This window comes from Hypanus sabinus, chromosome 29, assembly GCF_030144855.1.
Source record: "Hypanus sabinus isolate sHypSab1 chromosome 29, sHypSab1.hap1, whole genome shotgun sequence".
NCBI classification, from domain to species: domain Eukaryota; kingdom Metazoa; phylum Chordata; class Chondrichthyes; order Myliobatiformes; family Dasyatidae; genus Hypanus; species Hypanus sabinus.
The window spans coordinates 16,223,699-16,241,625 of NC_082734.1; the positions used below are offsets into that span (position 1 = coordinate 16,223,699).

Sequence of the window (17,927 nt, forward strand, 5' to 3'; positions counted from 1 at the left end):
ACTGAATCTTGAGGCTATGTCCCCTAGTTCTAGGCTCACATACCAGTGGAAGCACTTTCCTGTCTCTATCTTATCTATCCTTCTCATAATTTTATATGTTTCTATGAGATCTCCTCTCATTCTTCTGAATTCCAGTGAGTACAGTCCCAGGAAACTCAATCTCTCTTCATGGTCTAACCCCTTCATCTCTGAAATCAACCTGATGAACCTCCTCTGCACTACCTCCAAAGCCAGTATATCCTTCCTCAAGTAAGGAGACCAGAAATGCACGCAGTACTCCTCACCAGTACCCTGTACAATTGCAGCATAATCTCCCTGCTCTTAATTTCAATCCCTCTAGCAATGAAGGCCAGCATTCCATTTGCCTTCTTGATAGCCTGCTGCAACTGCAAACCAATCATTTGTGATTCATGCAAAAGCACTCTCATGTCCCCAAGCACAGCAGCATGCTGCAATTTTTTACCATTTAAATAAAAATCTGCTCTTTCATTTTTCCTCCCAAAGTGGATAACCTCACATTTACCAACATTGTACTCCATCTGCCAGACCCTTGCCCACTCACTTAACCCATCTGTCTCTCTGACTCTCCGTATCTTCTGCACAATTTGCTTTTCCACTCAATTTAGTATCATCAGCAAACTTCGGTATACTATACTCGGTCCCCTCTTCCAAATCGTTAATGTATATTGTGAACAGATAACGTATATCGAGATCGGAGATGAGGAGGGATTTCCTTAGCCAGAGAGTAGTGAATCAGTGGAATTCTTTGTCACACGGAGGCCAAGTCTTTATGTATATTTAGCGCAGATGTTGATAGATTTTTGACTGGTCAGGTCATGAAGCAATATGGGGAGATGAAAGGAGATTGTGGCTGAGAGGAAAATTGGACTAGCCATGATAAAATGGTGGAGCAGACACGATGAGCCAAATGGCCTAACTCTACTCCTATATTCTATGGTCTTATGATTCTTCCTTTGAAATGAACACAATTTGAAACATCTAGATCTTCACCCAAATTGAGTGTTCATCATCTGTCTCTCTAGCTGCCTTCATGCATATGCAGACATCTCCGTTGAATGGGTGTTACCTGGTTTACAATCAACCCCAGTCTGCAGCTCCAGGAAGACCATTGTTCTGAGCTGCTTTTTAAATTCAATCTACAATCCACAGTCAGATCTGAAGACAGGTTGCTGTTGAAATTAATACTTGCTATATTGCATAACTCCAGAAAATACCCTTACAAAGGTGACCATGGAATGAAATTTTACAGGGAGGGACTCTTCTTTACAGAGTCATAGAAAAGTTATAGATTCATAGAGTTTTAGCACAGGTAATTTGGCCCATCTTGTATGTGCTGAACCATTTAAACTGCCTAGTCCCATCAACCTGCATCAGGACCTTAGCCCTCCGTACCCCTCCGTTCCATGTACCTATCCAAACTTCTCTTTAACGTTGAAACTGAAATCACATCCAGTACTTGCGCTGCCAGCTCGTTCCACACTCTCACCACCCTCTGAGTGAAGAAGTTTCCCTTCATGCTCCCCCTTAAGCATTTCACCTTTCACCCTTAACCCATGACCTTTATTTGTAGTCCCACCCAACCTCAGTGGAAAAAGCCTGCCTCATTTACCCTATCTATGTCCCTCATAATTTTGTATACCTCTGTCAAATCCCTCCTCACTCTTCTACATTCTAGGGAATAAAGCCCTAAACTATTCAATCTTTCCTTATAATTCAGGTTCTCCAGTCCCAGAAACATCCTTTTAAATTCTCTTTGTACTCTTTCAATTTTGTTTGCATCCTTTCTGTAGGTAGGTGACCAAAACTGCACACAATACTCCAGATTAGGGCTCACCGACATCTGATACAACTTCAACATAACATCCCAACTCCTGTACTTAGTACTTTGATCTATGAAGGCCAATGTACCAAAAGCTTTCTTTACAACCCAGTCTACCTGTGACACCACTTTCAATGAATTATGAATCTGTATTCCCAGATCCCTTTGTTCTACCACAAGCTACAGAAATTGAGAAGTACAGTTTAGCCAACTGTCCTCAGACAATTTAGCTATAAAAGAGCTGATTAGACAAGTTTCTATGTACCACTCCCTCTTCATCCATCTACCCCTCCTTCTCTTGCCCTGTGGCTGGTTGACGTGATGCTGGGACCATTTCCTCGCCAAGACAAAACTATACAGCAGGTCATCACACATCTTGACACCTCTTCATTCGGTCCTGCAGCCCCACACTAAGGCAGTCCAGTGGCATCAAAATCACTGGCTCGCTTTGGCTCGGTTAGTGGTATGCTTGTTCTGTATGAGCAATGCTGGGTGCCAGAGTGTTTGGGGAATGATGGTCATCTGTAGGTGGTGGGTGGAAATGGGTTAAACGTATGCGGAGGGAGTGAGGCAGTGCTTTGGGGAGTAGGTGCCAGTGTGCACGTTTGACTGAGTGGAAGGGTCAGACACTGTAGTGGAGGAGAGATCAGTTTGCGTGGGTGTGTGTGTGGTGGGGGCCGTTTGTACTGGTATGTACATAGAGAGCTAACATTTTACTTAAAGGAACTTTGAATGCTTTTATTTGTTCCTGTGGTAAAACTGTGCCCATCCGCAGCAGAGATTAGCATCGCTATGGAATGTCCCAGTTCACTTGAAGTTTAGAACCTACTTTGGTTGTCTTGGTTGTGGTGTATAAAACAGTCAGGCTAATCTCTCGGTCTCCAAATTCGTCCAGGTAAGCTTCTCCATTCAGCCCTACAATCAAGCAAATGGCTGATTTAATATGTTTACTCAGTACAATCGTATTCCATTTATCATTTTTGTTTCTTTCAAGATTGTTCATCTGACTTTATATTTCTACATTCATGCTCCTTCTCTTCCTAGGATGCTTTTATCCCTTTCACTTACATCATCTTCCCAAAAAAACAATTCCTTATCTTCCACTTCCACTGCTTCTCCCTGCTTTTCCACACTCTCGATTTCCCCTCATTCCATTTACCTCCATTCCCCAAAAGCCTCCATTTCCCTCTCACGTCCATTCCCTGCTCCCTCTTCCTTCCTTCTATTTTCACGTCAATTTGTTTGCTCCTTACATTTTTACCCATCCTCTATATTTCCTTGCCTCCAAAGTCGAGTTTATAGTCATGTGTACAAGTACAATGGAGAACGTAGTTGTAGCAGCATCACCAGCATTCTGTATATGCGGCAATTACAAGAAAAACATTAGTTATACACTTTTTGTCAAGAAAACACAATTAGAACATAAAGGTGTCCACTTTAGTACCAAGTGGTCAAGGTGTTGCTAAACTGTAGAGATCAGGGCTTTGCCAGTTGGTTCAAGGATTAAATGGCTGAAGGAAAGTCTTGAATCTGGTCGTGTGGGACTTCTGACTGATGCTAGCTGTGAAAGAACAGCATGGCCTGGATGGTGACGATGATAGATGTTGCCTTCTTGAGGTAGTGACTCCAGTAAATACTACTGATGGTAGAGAAGGATGCGTCTATGATGTATTGGGAAGACCCAATACCCTCTGCAGCTTATTATGAGGTCCTCCGTTGGTCAGGGCTGACCGTGGATGTTGCGTCCTAGCTGCCTACATGATACGCAAGCCACGGATGCTGCCCGACCTGCTGAGTTCCTCCAGCTTGTTTATACGTGTTGATTTGACCACAGCATCTGCAGTGTACTTTGTGTTTACTGTTTGTTGTTATTTCACACCAAGAGCCTCCATATTTTCTGCCCAAGAAGGATCTCCAAACGCCCTGCTCCTTCAGTGTCACCACAAGGACATGGCCACAATCATCATGAGGAAACGTTGGAGATGAATTGGACACGTGATGAAAAGAGAGGCCAACTCCACCATCAAGGCAGCAATCCATTGGACCACTGAAGGGCGAAGGAAACACGGGAGACCAAAGATAACTTGGTGCTGTACCGTAGAGGCAGAAATGAGGATCCTGAACCACACCCAGGGCACAATAATGGCCAAGGACAGAGATAGAGGACCTGCATTGGTCTACTAAACGCCAGGGCTGTAATGGGCCGTAGTAATGTTGGTAAGTGACAGAATTAATGAAAGGAGAATTTGATGAACATCTAAGAGAGAATAAGTTGCAGAGTTATAGGAGGGGGGGAATGGGGTTGATGGGGTTGTTCTGCTGGAAGTTGACATTGAGCCAAATGGCCTTCTGTGTTGTATTAAGTCAGATTCTTGGTCTCCCTTCCTTTCATTCCCACATTCGTGTCTGTAATCCCTTCTTCCTCCTTTTTCCTCTCTATATGTCCTTTTTTCATCCATTATCTTGTCTCCATCCACTGCCTTTCCTTTCAGTGTAGGAACAATCTGTAATTACCTGGGAAAGAGGTATCACGAAAACTTCGCCGGAAGTCATCCCGTGTTGGGATCTGATTCCTCTTCAGGAACTCGTTGAGAACAGATCCAAAGAGATTAACGGCTTCCGAATAGCCCCTGAGGTAGTCATTGTCTACCTGAAACAGATTCAGGAGTTAAAGTGGAGATCCCAGTGAATCAAATTATATTTTGAGAATAAACAGCAAGCACAGGAAAGTACAACAACAATTACATCATGCATTATTCAAACCCCACATTCCCATTCTCATAAGGTTAAAAGTGGGGCTGTTGTACAACTTTTAACGTTTAAATCCAGTTAAAATGCCTCAACAAATGATGCACCTGATGTCTACATAAAACCTGGACAACACTCATCCATCGACAAAAAAGAAACCATACTATTCAGGACAGAAAAGTGCTGGTGGTGACTATTTCTAACAAGAGAGCATCTACTGACCTCTGCTTGACATTCAATATTGTCACAGCCCACTTCCATGACCAGAAATTCAAGTGGACCAGTCAGATGAAACCAAAGTAAAAGAGTAGAGCAGAGGTCGTATATCCTGCTGAGCAAGAGTGTCCCCTGACAACCCAAGATCTGCCCACCATCTACAAGTGTTGTGGGAAGACTAACTAAGATCACCAGAGTGACCTCGAGTTTTGTTTTAAGAGTTTATTAACATGATATCATGAAGAGTCTGCATCAGTCTCCACTGTCACCAGAACTCTGATTTTTAGGTTGTACAAAGCTCATATTTATACAGCAAGACAAACAACTTCACATAACTTTGTTTGGCATCCCGTGGTCAGTATATGATCAATTGTTTAAAAGACATGCCAGTTAGTGCAAGTCTAACAGTTCTTCCTGTTTCCTGGTATCAGGACTCGTAATTTACCCCCAGAGACATCCTTTGTCCTGGTTCCAGGGGTCTAATATCTCATTTATTGGAGTTCCTGGTACTGTGCTTATCGTCCAAGGTTATTCTCGACATGCATCAACAGTCTTAAGCCCAGCTGCTCCAGAATGGTCAAGTATCCCTACATACACTAGTTTTAAAAATTTCTACCACAACAAGGAACAAGTTGCAAGTGTGATGGTATAGTTTCCATTCACCTGAATCAATACAGATTGAACAACTCTCAAGAAGCCTTACACTGTCTAAGAACAAAGCAGTCCACTTCATTGGCAACCCATCAACCATCTTAAGCTTTGATACCCTCCCCCAACCTGCTGCAATACATTGACAGTCAAAAAGACTGTACCTACTTAACAGATACTTTCTCAAGTATTCGCAATAGGATACAAGGAGTACATTGTATACTAGTTCAAATACTCATTCAAAGGGCAAGTAAATAGGGTGGGAAAAGGAACTGGCAACTAAGCAAAAGCACAATGAGCTGACCCATAAGTTTTATGATTTTATATATGAACTGGCACTCACTGTTTCTCATAAATGTATGATTTGCTACTTGAATAAGGCACTAAAGGATGGACGAGGGAATAAGAAACTCTAAAGGAGGCAAAAACTCAATTCAGTGTGATAAGGAGAGGCATCAGCCAGCTCTTCTCTTAAAGGGCTTAGTAGTTTACAGTAAGAACGTAGAATCTTAATCCTATCTATTCAAGGAGATTTCCTCCTTACTCAATGGGCCAGAAGGGCCTATTCTGCTCCTTATCTTATTGGCTTACCAGCTGGCTGTCATTAGTCCCTTGTGAAGGAAGCAGGGTGACCACCAGTACTTGCTTCATGTAGTCCATTGAGTCGCCATTGAGCGAATAGTTGTGGCTATCAGAAAGATGAGTGGGAAGAATAGTGAGAAAGACATTATTAACATCTCACCATCCATCCTCCCAATCACTGACCCAATGCTTTTTGATAGTGAATTAACATATAGATGTCTCAGGAGGGTGGCACAACACTGAAGACTCGTATATTTCATTTGACAACTAGACAATTGACTGATTGTTAAAGAAAGTGCTAATTGGAATCAAGTTCATCTAAGCAATGAGTGAGTCATAGTCACCATTTGTAGTTTAAAAAAACAAAGATGGTAAAGATGCCACCTTTTCAATGGTACCATGTTCAGTGTGCACATCACACCCATGGATTTAACATAAAGAGAACCACATCCTTGCCATGGTTTGGAGGCTTGTGTGCCTCAAAGACCCAGAGAGCTGGAGTCAGGGCTTTATGCTTTGGCTCTTGGTAAGGTCACCCATGCCAAACAGGTCAAAGGGTAGAGGCCAGACTATCTCTAGTGGGAACCCCTGATCTACATCATATAGAACTTGTGGAATCCCAAGAGGCCTGTGAAAGTTAAATTGATGAGAATATTCAAGGGAGAAATTGGATAATTTTTATCCCCCAATCAAGGGATATTGTATTTGTGAGATGGCAGTGTCAGGAGAGGGACAGCTTGTGCAGTGAGAGTCATACGAAATTAGCAAGTGAATTTGAGTGAGATTATGTCCTACAGGGAGGTTTGATTCATTCTGGCTCAATGTCAGATCAGTTTCTGAGTAGCCTAATATCATTTAGTTTTTAACTGGACAAACCAAATCTCTGCATTTATTTAAAGAACAGCATTAAAAATTTGCACTTACAGGTTAACCCTGTTTAAGGGACTATAAGGGATGGTGTAGAGTGGCAATTTGTGATTGTGGAGTTGGAAGGCCTAATTTTGATGGAATATCAAAAAAAACCTGCAGAAACCGGAATTTCAAGTATAAAGCAGAAAAAACTATAAGTTCTCAGCAAATCAAGCAGCATCAATGAAAAGAGAAGTAGAGTTAAGGTTTCAAATCAAGTGTCCTTCATTCTGAAGATATAATTCCAATGACTTTGCAATCTCTGCCTGATCCGAGATTTTTCCAGTTTTTTTCCATTTGTGAGCCGTTGTCTGTGTAATGTGTATGTTATTTCGGCATCACACAAATATTTGAATTTTTCGATGAATTCATACCCATAACCTGATCTGCCTTGGGTTCAACGGCAAATAGGAAAAGTGATCCTGTACTGCCACCTATTGATCAATGAGAATAATTGCTGGGAGGACCGTAAATCCGAGTCAAAGTACTCACTTGAACAGGTTCAGCAGAATTATCACAATATCTTCATCCAGTTCAGCGTCACGAACTAATGTCTCAATGTCACTGTTCGTTCCACACAGAATGATCACTGTGAGTAAGACACAGGCAGTTCAGTTAACGTCCTTGGTTTGCAAAGTTCCCCTCTTTATCCCACTATCTTTTCCCCTCTCCCTCCAGTTTCCCCATCTTCGCTAGTGCATCACACTCCATCACCTCACCTCAGTCACATAGACACACAATATGGAAAAAAGACCCTTTGGCCCACTGTCTATGCTAACCCCACTAATCCCACAATCCCTTATTTCAGTTTTTACATGTTCTCATCAACTCCTTGCAGATTCTGCCATTCGATCACACACTGGGGACCATTTACAGTAGCCAGTTGTCCTAGCAGCCTGCACATGCCCAAGAGAAAGGAGAAAACTAGAGCCTCCAGAAGAAGCTCATGCAGTCACAGGGAGGACATGCAAAATTCACAGAGATCAGGGTTGAACCAACATCTCTGGCTCTGAGGCAGAGGTTCTGCTGGCTGCCCCTTCAGTACCTTGGAGCCAAAGAGCCCCACTTTTTCACTCCAGCCTGACATCCATTCACCATTCCAGTGTGACCAATGGAAAAGTGTGGTTATGCATTTGTTTCCGCAATGGTCTCTCTGTTCTTTATTCCAATAAGCTTTAATTTCAGACAAGACTAAGCAGCTCAGAACAAGTCAAAGCCAAGACCACCCTGGGTTAGTCAGTAGCATGCTGAAGAGAGAGCGTACTCATTTATCACGTGGAAGTGTGCCAAGTGTACCACAAGAATACTGTTTGTGGTCTTAAGGAAGGATTGCAATGCAGGAAGAAAATAAAACTTTAGTGAGGCAATATATTGCAAAGCACTTTACATGAGACTGTGAATCAGAAACCAGTTTATTACTGTTGACATATGTTGTGAAATTTTGTTATTTTGAAGCGGCAGTGTAGTGAAGTACATCGAAAAACTACTCTAAGTTGCAATAAGACCATAAGACCGTAATTTATAGGGGTAGAAGTAGGCCATTTGGCCCATTGAATCTGCTCTGCCATTCAGTCATGGGCTGATTCAATTCTTCCATTCATCCCCACTCCCTTACCTTGTCCCCATACCCTTTGATGCCCTGGCTGATCAAGAACCTATCTATCTCTGCCTTAAATGCACCTAATGACTTGGCCTCCACAGCTGCTCGTGGCAACAAGTTCCACAGATTTACCACCCTCTGACTAAAGTAATTTTTCTGCATCTCTGTTCTAAATGAACGTACTTCGATCCTGAAGTCATGCCCTCTTGTCCTAGATTCCCCTACCATGGGAAATAACTTTGCCATATCTAATCTGTTCAGGCCTTTTAACATTTGGAATGTTTCTGTGAGATTCCCCCCCCCCCCCCCATTCTCCTGAACTCCAGGGAATACAGCCCAAGAACTGCCAGGCGTTCCTCATTTGGTAACCTTTTCAGTCCTGGAATCATTCTTGTGAATCTTCTCTGAACCCTCTCCAATGTCAGTATATCCTTTCTAAAATAAGGAGCCCAAACTGCACACAACACTCCGTGTGGTCTCATGAGTGCCTTATAGAGCCTCAACATCACATCCCTGCTCTTATATTGTATACCTCTAGAAATGAACACCAACATTGCATTTGCCTTCTTCACCACCTACTCAACCTGGAGGTTAACCTTTAGGATATCCTCCACAAGGACTCGCAAGTCACTTTGCATCTCTGCATTTTGAATTCTCTCCCATTCTAAGTAATAGTCTGCCCGTTTATTTCTTCCATGAAAGTGCGTGATCATACACTTTCCAACATTGTATTTCACTTGCCACTTCTTTGCCCATTCCCCTAAACTATCTAAGTCTCTCTGCGGGCTCTCTGTTTCCTCAATACTACCCGCTCCTCCACCTATCATTGACAAATTTAACCACAAATCCATTAATCCCATAGTCCAAATCATTGACGTACATCATAAAAATCAGCGGTCCCAACACCGACCCCTATAAGAAATATTTAAAAATAATTAAGTAGTGTAAAAACAGAGCAAAATAGTGAGGTAAGAATATAAAAGTAAGCCGTCAGTGATGGCAATATTAGGATGAGCAACCAGTGATGTTGGCATTTTGGGATCTTTAAAGAGAATACAGGTTGGAGGGGCTGAGAGTTTTAGGAAGAACACACAGTTCTGAGGGTCTGGGCAACAGAAAACAGTTGCTTTCCCAGCAGTTCTGCAAGTTTTCATCCTTCAGGTGCTTTCCAGTTGAACAAAGTTCAAATTATATTTATTATCAAAGTATGTATAAGTTATACAACCTTGAGATTCGTTTCCTTACAGGCAGCGACCAGAAACCCGAAAGAACCCATTTAAAAAGGACCGACAAACACCCAATGTGGGGGAGGGGGGAGAGAAGAGAGAGGAGAGAGAGGAGAGAGAGAGAGAGCGAGAGAGAGAGAGAGAGAGAGAGAGAGAGAAAACACAAATCATGCAAGCAACAGCATTCAGAATGGAAGTGGGTCCATAGAAATGAAGCCTGGATCCTCACCCTCAGTGCCACAGAGAGCAGAGTAAACGTCACAGAGCAACCAGCAGAATTGGCCCGACCCTCACCTCTGGTCTCAACACCCTACCTTTTCAGTCCATCTGGCCCAGTGTTCAAATTGTTTGAACATTGGGTCATTCCCCACACTAGAATCTAGGCCCTGTCACTTCGATATACTCTGGGCCTGAACCCCGCCACCACATATGTGTCTATGAGATTAACATACAATGAAAATCTTTATATCCTTCTGTTTTGTTTTGCTAATTACCTTAAAACGACTGAAAATTGTTTATCCTTATTAAATATCCATTGAGCTCAATCAAATGAATCTCAGGGGGATGTGTAGTTGTATATATGTACTTTGATAATAAATTTACTTGGAACTTTGAGCTTCCTTGCTTTGAAGAAAGCATTCGCCTTTGGATCAGTACTCTGTGATGGAACTCCTGCAGAACTGCTTGTAATAATAACACAGGAAATGGGTAATCAGCTTGTGGGATCTTTATCCAGGCACCAATTACGCATTTGCAGTTGCTTCCACGAGCCCTCTGGCAGCTGCTAGGCCTTTAGGTCATCAGCAGATTACAATAATGATGAAGTTAGGGGAAGAAAGAAAGACTTGCGTTTGTACCTTCAGTTACAAGTGATACACCAAAGCAAGTTGCCATTAATTACTTTCTGAAGTTCTGCTATAACTTGCAAAACACAGTGGTCAACTTAAGCACAGCAAAGTTCCACAAACAGTTATGACTGTTATGACTAGATTTTTAAAATGTTGATTAAAAGATAAATATTGGCCAAGAAAGTGGAAAATAACTTGAGCTTATCTTGGAAGCTCTTCCATTTGGCAATAAATCTAATAGGGTTTCAGTTACACATTCTAACGAAAGGCATCGTGTCTGAGAGCATCAGCCTGGCTTGTGTCATCTCTCGAAAGGAATTTGAACCTACAACCCCTTAGGTAGAGACGGATGTGATCCACTGGGGCAGAATCTAACCTGAGCGAGCTACGAGGCAAGAAAAATCACAGTGTAAATCTGAGCAATCACACACACACACACACACACACACACACACACACACACACACATTACAAGGTAGTTGTCAGGCATGGGAGGTTCCTAACAAGGCAAGGAAGTCATGTCAGAGAAACGTTTCATGGCCTTAATGACTTACTCAGAAAAAGGAAAACTTCTCAGCCGTTCTATAAAGATCAAAACTCTAAATCTTGCTCATGCACACAAGGCACATTGACAATCACATCGACTAGGCCAGGGGTCGGCAACCCGCGGCTCTTTCATCTCTGTGCTGCGGCTCCCCGTGGTTTGTTAGTTTTTGAAATGTAATTCGAAATTTGAAGATTATGGTGATCTTGTACAATCTAAAAACGTTGTGGAGACCCCATTTCCTGGCACATCCGAACCGGCTCACAATTAGCCACCGTTCCGGCTAAGGGAGATAGCCTACGGGGGTTTGTGAGTACGTGTCTTTTGGAGCATCCACGCCCACGGGGACGGGTTGAGGGAGGCATTAAAGCAAGGCTGTTTAGTTCAAATAAAGTTACCTTTGACTGCAGTGTCTTTATTTTAGCGCTGCGTGTAGCACACCGCTACAACGTGTTTTTTATCGCTATTAATATACATCACCACTGCCAATGCCTGACACCCGCCAGTGCGCGCTTTCTTTTAATTCTTTGATCCAAGGTAGGCTAACTATGGAGTAACCTTCAACCCAACGTCTTTTTTTCGGAGTTCAAAATGTTTTTGTTGCATGCAGAAATGTAATTTCGTTTTCTCTGCAGGAGTTCATCAATTTCATAAATGCAACACATTATAGTTTGTTTATACATAGCATAAAGGCAAAAAAAAAAACCGTTGTATGCAGTGTTATTTCATTTTAAATGACAAACAGGTTTTGTGGCTCCCAGTGATTTCTTTTCTGTGGGAAATGGGTCCATATTGGCTCTTCCAGTGGTAAATGTTGCCGACCCCTGGACTAGGCCATGATAACAATGAATCAGCCTCTGAGCCCAGCTAAAGAGCTAGCGGAGACATTAGTAACGGTCTTTCAAGAAACAGGATATTCTGGAATGGTTTGGAGGACTGGAAATTTGCAAATGTCATTCCATTCTTCAAGAAGGGAGGGGGTCAGAAGAAAGGAACTTACAGCCATGTTAGCCTGACTTCAGTGATTGGGAAGAAGTTGGAGTCCATTATGGGGTTTCATGGTACTTAGAGGCCAAAGTTAGCATGGTTTCCTTTCTTTCTTTCTTTTTACAATATTTTTATTCAGAAGAAAAAAAAAGATTTACAGAGTGCAACACATAGATACATCTCAACATAACTTGTGTACGTTCATATATTGTAATAAAAATGATCAAAATGTTATAGCATAACACATAAAGGTATACCACTCTGTAATCAAAAATTTAAAGATAGGTTATACATCATAAAATAATTTTTTTAATATATATAGAAAAGTCAACCCCCTACCAACTACCAAAGAGAAAAGCTAATGGATGACAATGGATAATTAGAAAAAAACATATTCACTTAAGAGAAGATAAAAATATACATAAAAGTCTGTGCACTGTTAAACTTTATAAATTGGAAAAGTAATTTAGGAGAGGTCCCTAAATATCATAAAAAGATTGTTTCGAATTTAAGACTGAGCAGCGGATCTTTTTTAAATTTAAATTCGACATAATAACACGTAGCCATTGAAGATGTGTAGGAGGGGTAGACTCCTTCCATTTAAGCAAGATTGCTCTTCTTGCTAAAAGAGAGGTAAAAACTAAAACCTGTAGGTTAGGAGTATTTAAAGTTATATCTTCATTTGCAATAATACCAAACAAGGCAGTAAGGGGATTTGGGTCAAATTGGACCCTAAAAAGTTGAGAGAAGGTATGAAATACTTCCCGCCAAAACTTTTCAATTTTAGGGCAAAACCAAAACATATGAATTAAAGAGGCATCAGCAGAGTTGCATTTATTACAAAGTGGAAAAACATTCAGGTAAAAACAGGAGAGCTTCTGTTTAGAAATGTAAGCTCTATGAACCACTTTAAATTGTAGAAGAGGTTTCCTTAAGTGGAAATCTTGCCTGAGGAATCTTTTGGAGTTCTTTGAGGAAATCACAGGCAGGATAGATAAAGGAAAGTCAGTGGATGTCATTTACTTGGATTTTCAGAAGGACCTTGACAAGGTACTGCACGTGAGCTGCTTAACAGGATAGCAGCCCATGGTACAACAGAAAAGATGCTAGTATGGATAGAAAATAGAAGACTGGCTGACTGTTAGGAGGCAAAGGGTCAGAGTAAAGGGGGCCTATTCCGGTTTGCTGCTGATGACAAGTGGTACTCCACTGGGGTCGGTATTGGGACCACTTCTTTTCAAGTTATATTGTCAACAAATTGGATGATGGAATTGATGGCTTTGTGGGCAAGTTTGAAGATGATGCAAAGGTAGTTGGAGGGGCAGGTAGCGTTGAAGAAGCAGGGAATCGGCAGAAGGACTTGGACAGATTGGAAGAATGGGCACAGAAGTGGCAGATGGAATATGGCATCAGGAAATGTATGGTTATGCACTTTGGTAGAAAGAATAAAGGTGTAGACTATTTTTAAATGGGGGAGAAAATTAAAAAAAAAGGTGGAAAGGGACCTGGAAGCCTTTATGCAGGATTCTCTAAAGGTTAATTTGCAGAATGTGTTGGTGGCAAGGAAGGTAAATCCAATGTTACCATTCATTTTGAGAGCAATAGCATATAAGAGCAAGAATGTGGTACTGAGTCTTTATAAGGCATTGGTCAGACCACACTTGTGGTACGTTGAGCAGTTTTGGTGTCCTTACCTAAGAAAAGATGTGCTGACATTGGAGAATGGCCAGAAGAGGTTCACAAGAATGATTCCAGGAATTAAAGAGTTAACATATGAGGAGCTTTGATAGCTGTGAGCCTGTACTCATTGGAGTTTAGATGAGTGAGGGGACATCTCATTAAAACCTACTAAATATTGAAAGGCCTCGATAGAGTGGATGTGGAGAGGATGTTCCTTATAGTGGGGGAGTCTAGGGCCAGAGGGAACAGCCTTAGAATAGAGGGACATCCATTTAGAAAAGAGATGAGAAGGAACTTCTTTAGCCGGGGGTGATGGAATTTGTTGGCTCGGAGGGCTGTGGAAGCCAAGACATTGAGTATTTTTAAAGCAAAGGTTGATAGATTCTGGTTTGGTCAGTGCGTTAAAGGTTAGGGGGAGAAGGGAATGAGAGGGAAAATAATTCCGTTGAGCTCAAATGGCAGAGCAGACTCGATGGGCTGAATATCCAAAAGCTGCTTCGATGTCTTAAGGTCTCATTATTGTCACACCTACCAGAGTATATGAAAACCATGTCTTGCATATCATCCATACAGATCACTCATTATAACAGTACATTGAGAGAGTACAAAGAAAGCAATAACAATGGAAAATAATGTGTTAATAATTGCAAAGAAATTGCGGGGCAGGTAGCTAATAAGGTGCAAGGACATACTGAGGTAGACGGTGAGGTCAAGAGTCCATCTTAACATAACAGAGAACCATTCAACAGTTTTATAAAATTGGAATAGAAATGGAACTTGAGCCCGGTTGTACATGTTTTCTGGTTTTCGTATCTTCTGCTCAAAGGGTCAGGGGAGACGTGTGAATAAGACCATAAGATATAGGAGCAGAATTAGGCCATTCTGCCCATCAAGTCTTCTTCACCATTCAATCATGGGCTGATTCAATTCTTCCAGTCATCCCCACTCCCCTACGATCTCCCCATACCCTTTGAGGCCCTGGCTAATCAAGAACCTATCTATCTCTGCCTTAAATGCACCCAGTGAGTTAGCCTCCACAGCCACTCGTAGCAACAAATTCCACAGATTTACCACCCTCTGACTAAAGTAATTTCTCTGCATCTCTGTTCTATATGGACGTCCTTCAATCCTGAAGTCATGCCCTCTTGTCCTGGACTCCCCTACCATGGGAAATAACTTTGCCATATCTAATCTGTTCAGGCCTTTTTAACATTCAGAATGTTTCTATGAGATCCCCCCTCATTCTCCTGAACTCCAGGGAATACACCCCAAGAGCTGCCATACATTCTTCATACTTAACCCTTTCATTCCTGGAATCATTCTTGTGAATCTTCTCTGAATCCTCTCCAATGTCAGTATATCCTTTCTAAAATAAGGAGCCCAAAACTGCACACAATACTCCACCTGTGGTCTCAAGAATTCCTTATAGAGCCTCAACATCACATCCCTGCTCTGATAGTAAACATCTCTAGAAATGAATGCCAACATTGCATTTGCCTTCTTCACCACCGACTCACCACCGACCTGGAGGTTAAACTTTAGGGTATCCTGCACAAGGACTCCCAAGTCCTTTTGAATCTCTGCAGTTTGACTTCTCTTCCTATCTAAATAACAGTCTGCCCATTTATTTCTTCCACCAAAGTGCATGACCATGCAATTTCTAACATTGTATTTTATTTGCCACTTCCTTGCCCATTCCCCTAAACTATCTAAGTCTCTCTGCCGGCTCTCTGTTTCCTCAAAATTACCTGCTCTTTCACCTATCTTTGTATCATCTGCAAATTTAGCTACAAATCCATTAATCCCATAGTCCAAATCATTGACATACATCGTAAAAAAGCAGCAGTCCCAGCACCAACCCCTGTGGAGCTCCACCGGTAACCAGCAGCCAGCCAGAATAGGATCCCTTTATTCCCACTCTGTTTTCTGCCAATCAGCCAATGCTCCACCCATGCTAGTAACCTCCCTGTAATTCCATGAGACATCTTGTTAAGCAGCCTCATGTGTGGCACCTTATCAAAGGCCTGAAAATCCAAGTACATCACATCTACTGAATCTCCTTTGTCTACCCTGCTTGTAATTTCCTCAAAAATTCCAGTAGGTTAGTCAGGCAGGATTTTCCTTTCAGGAAACCATGCTGTCTTTGGCCTATCTTCTCACGTGCCTCCAGTTACTCCGTAATCTCATCCCTAACAATCGATTCCCAACCACAGATGTCAGGCTAACAGGTCTATAGTTTCCTTTCTGCTGCCTCCCACTCTTCTTACATAGCGGAGTAACATTTGCAATTTTCCAGTCATCTGGTACAATGCCAGAATCTATCGATTCTTGAAAAATCATTGTTACTGCCTCTGCAATCTCTCTAGCTACTTCCTTCAGAACCCAAAGGAGCATTCCATCAGGTCCAGGAGATTTATCCACCCTCAGACCACTAAGCTTCCTGAGCACCTTCTCAGTCATAATTTTCACTGCACATACTTCACTTCCCTGACATTCTTGAATGTCCAGTATACTGCAGATGTGAAGACTGATGCAAAATACGCATTCAGTTCCTCTGCCGTCTCTGCACCTTTCATTATGATATCTCCAGCATCATTTTCTATTGGTCCTATATCTACCCTCAACTCTCTTTTACCCTTTATATACTTAAAAAAAGCTTTTAGTATCTTCTTTGATATTAGTTGCCAGCTTCCTTTCATAATTCATCTTTTCCTTCCTAATGACCTTCTTAGTTTCTTTCTGCAAGACTTTAAAAGCTTCCCAATCCACTATCTTCCCACCAGGTTTGGCTTCCTTGTATGCCTCTCTTTTGCTTTTGGCTCTGACTTCACTTGTCAGCCATGGTAGTGTCCTTCTATTCAAAAAGTTCTTCTTATTTGGAATATATCTGTCTTGCACTTCCCTCATTTTTCACAGAAACTCCAGCCATTGCTGCTCCGCTGTCCTTCCTGCTGGTGTCTCTTTCCAGTCAACCTTGGCCAGTTCCTCTCTCATGCCATTGTAATTTCCTTTATTCCACCGAAATCCTGACACATTGGAATTTAGTTTCTCCTTCTCAAATTTTAAAGTGAACTCAATCATATTGTGATAACTGTTCCCTAAGGATTCCTTAACCCTAAGCTTTCTTATCACCTCCGGATCTTTACACAACTCCCAGTCCAGCACAGCTGATCCCCTACTGGGCTCAACAACAAGCTGTTCTAAAAAGCCATCACTTTGACATTCTACAAATTCTCTCTCTTGAGATCCAGTACTGGCCTGGTTTTCCCATTCCACTTTCATGTTGAAATCCCCAACGATTATCATGACATGCCTTTTCTATCTCCAGCTGCTGTTTGGAGGCCTGTATACAACTGCCATTAGGGTCCTTTTACCCTTGCCATTTCTTAACTCAACCCATAGAGACTCTACACCTTCCCACCCTATGTCATCCCTTTCTAATGATTTAATATTATTTCTTATACACAGGGCCACACCACCCCCTCTGCCTACTAACCTATACACCAAATATCCTTGGACATTCAAATCCCAATGGCAGCCAACCTTTAGCCAAGTTTCAGAGATGGTCACAATGTCATACTTGCCAATCTGTAGCTGATTTTGAAGATCATCCATCTTATTTCTTATGCTACGTGCATTCAGATACAACACTTTCAGTCCAGTATTTGTTGCTTTCTGTTTTAACTGTATCACGCCTCATTTTGCCTTGTAACTCACCCCGCTGGCTGTGATTATGCCTCATCCCCTGCCTGACCTTTTCTATTATCTCTGCTGAACGCTATCTTTGATTTATTTATGTTTTCCCCTTCATCGGTCTTATCACTGCAGTTCCCATCCCCCTGCCAAATTAGTTTAAACTCACCCAAATAGCTTTATTAAACCTGCCTGCCAGGATATTGGACTCCTTTGGGTTCCGGTGTAACCTGTCCTTTTTGTACAGGTTGTACCTCCCCCAGAAGAGGCCCCAATGATCCAGGAACCCGAAGCCCTGCCCCCTATACCAGTCTCTCGGACATGCATTAACATGCCTGATCATGCTATTCTTGCGCTTGTTAGCACATGGCACAAGCAACAATCCTGAGATTACTACCCTGGAGGT

General features: G+C 42.0%; 1 protein-coding gene across 1 annotated transcript in view; it reads right to left on the minus strand.

Moving 5' to 3' along the window:
* The window catches only part of LOC132382741 (guanylyl cyclase C-like), a 74,743-nt gene that overhangs the window by 35,026 nt on the left and 21,790 nt on the right, over positions 1–17,927 (minus strand). The window contains exons 6-9 of the mRNA XM_059953191.1: positions 7,436–7,532; positions 6,044–6,140; positions 4,355–4,490; positions 2,670–2,755 (exon numbers count right to left, since the gene is read on the minus strand). Of these exons, the coding sequence (XP_059809174.1) occupies positions 2,670–2,755; positions 4,355–4,490; positions 6,044–6,140; positions 7,436–7,532 (416 nt within the window). The remainder of the gene's footprint in view (positions 1–2,669; positions 2,756–4,354; positions 4,491–6,043; positions 6,141–7,435; positions 7,533–17,927) is intronic.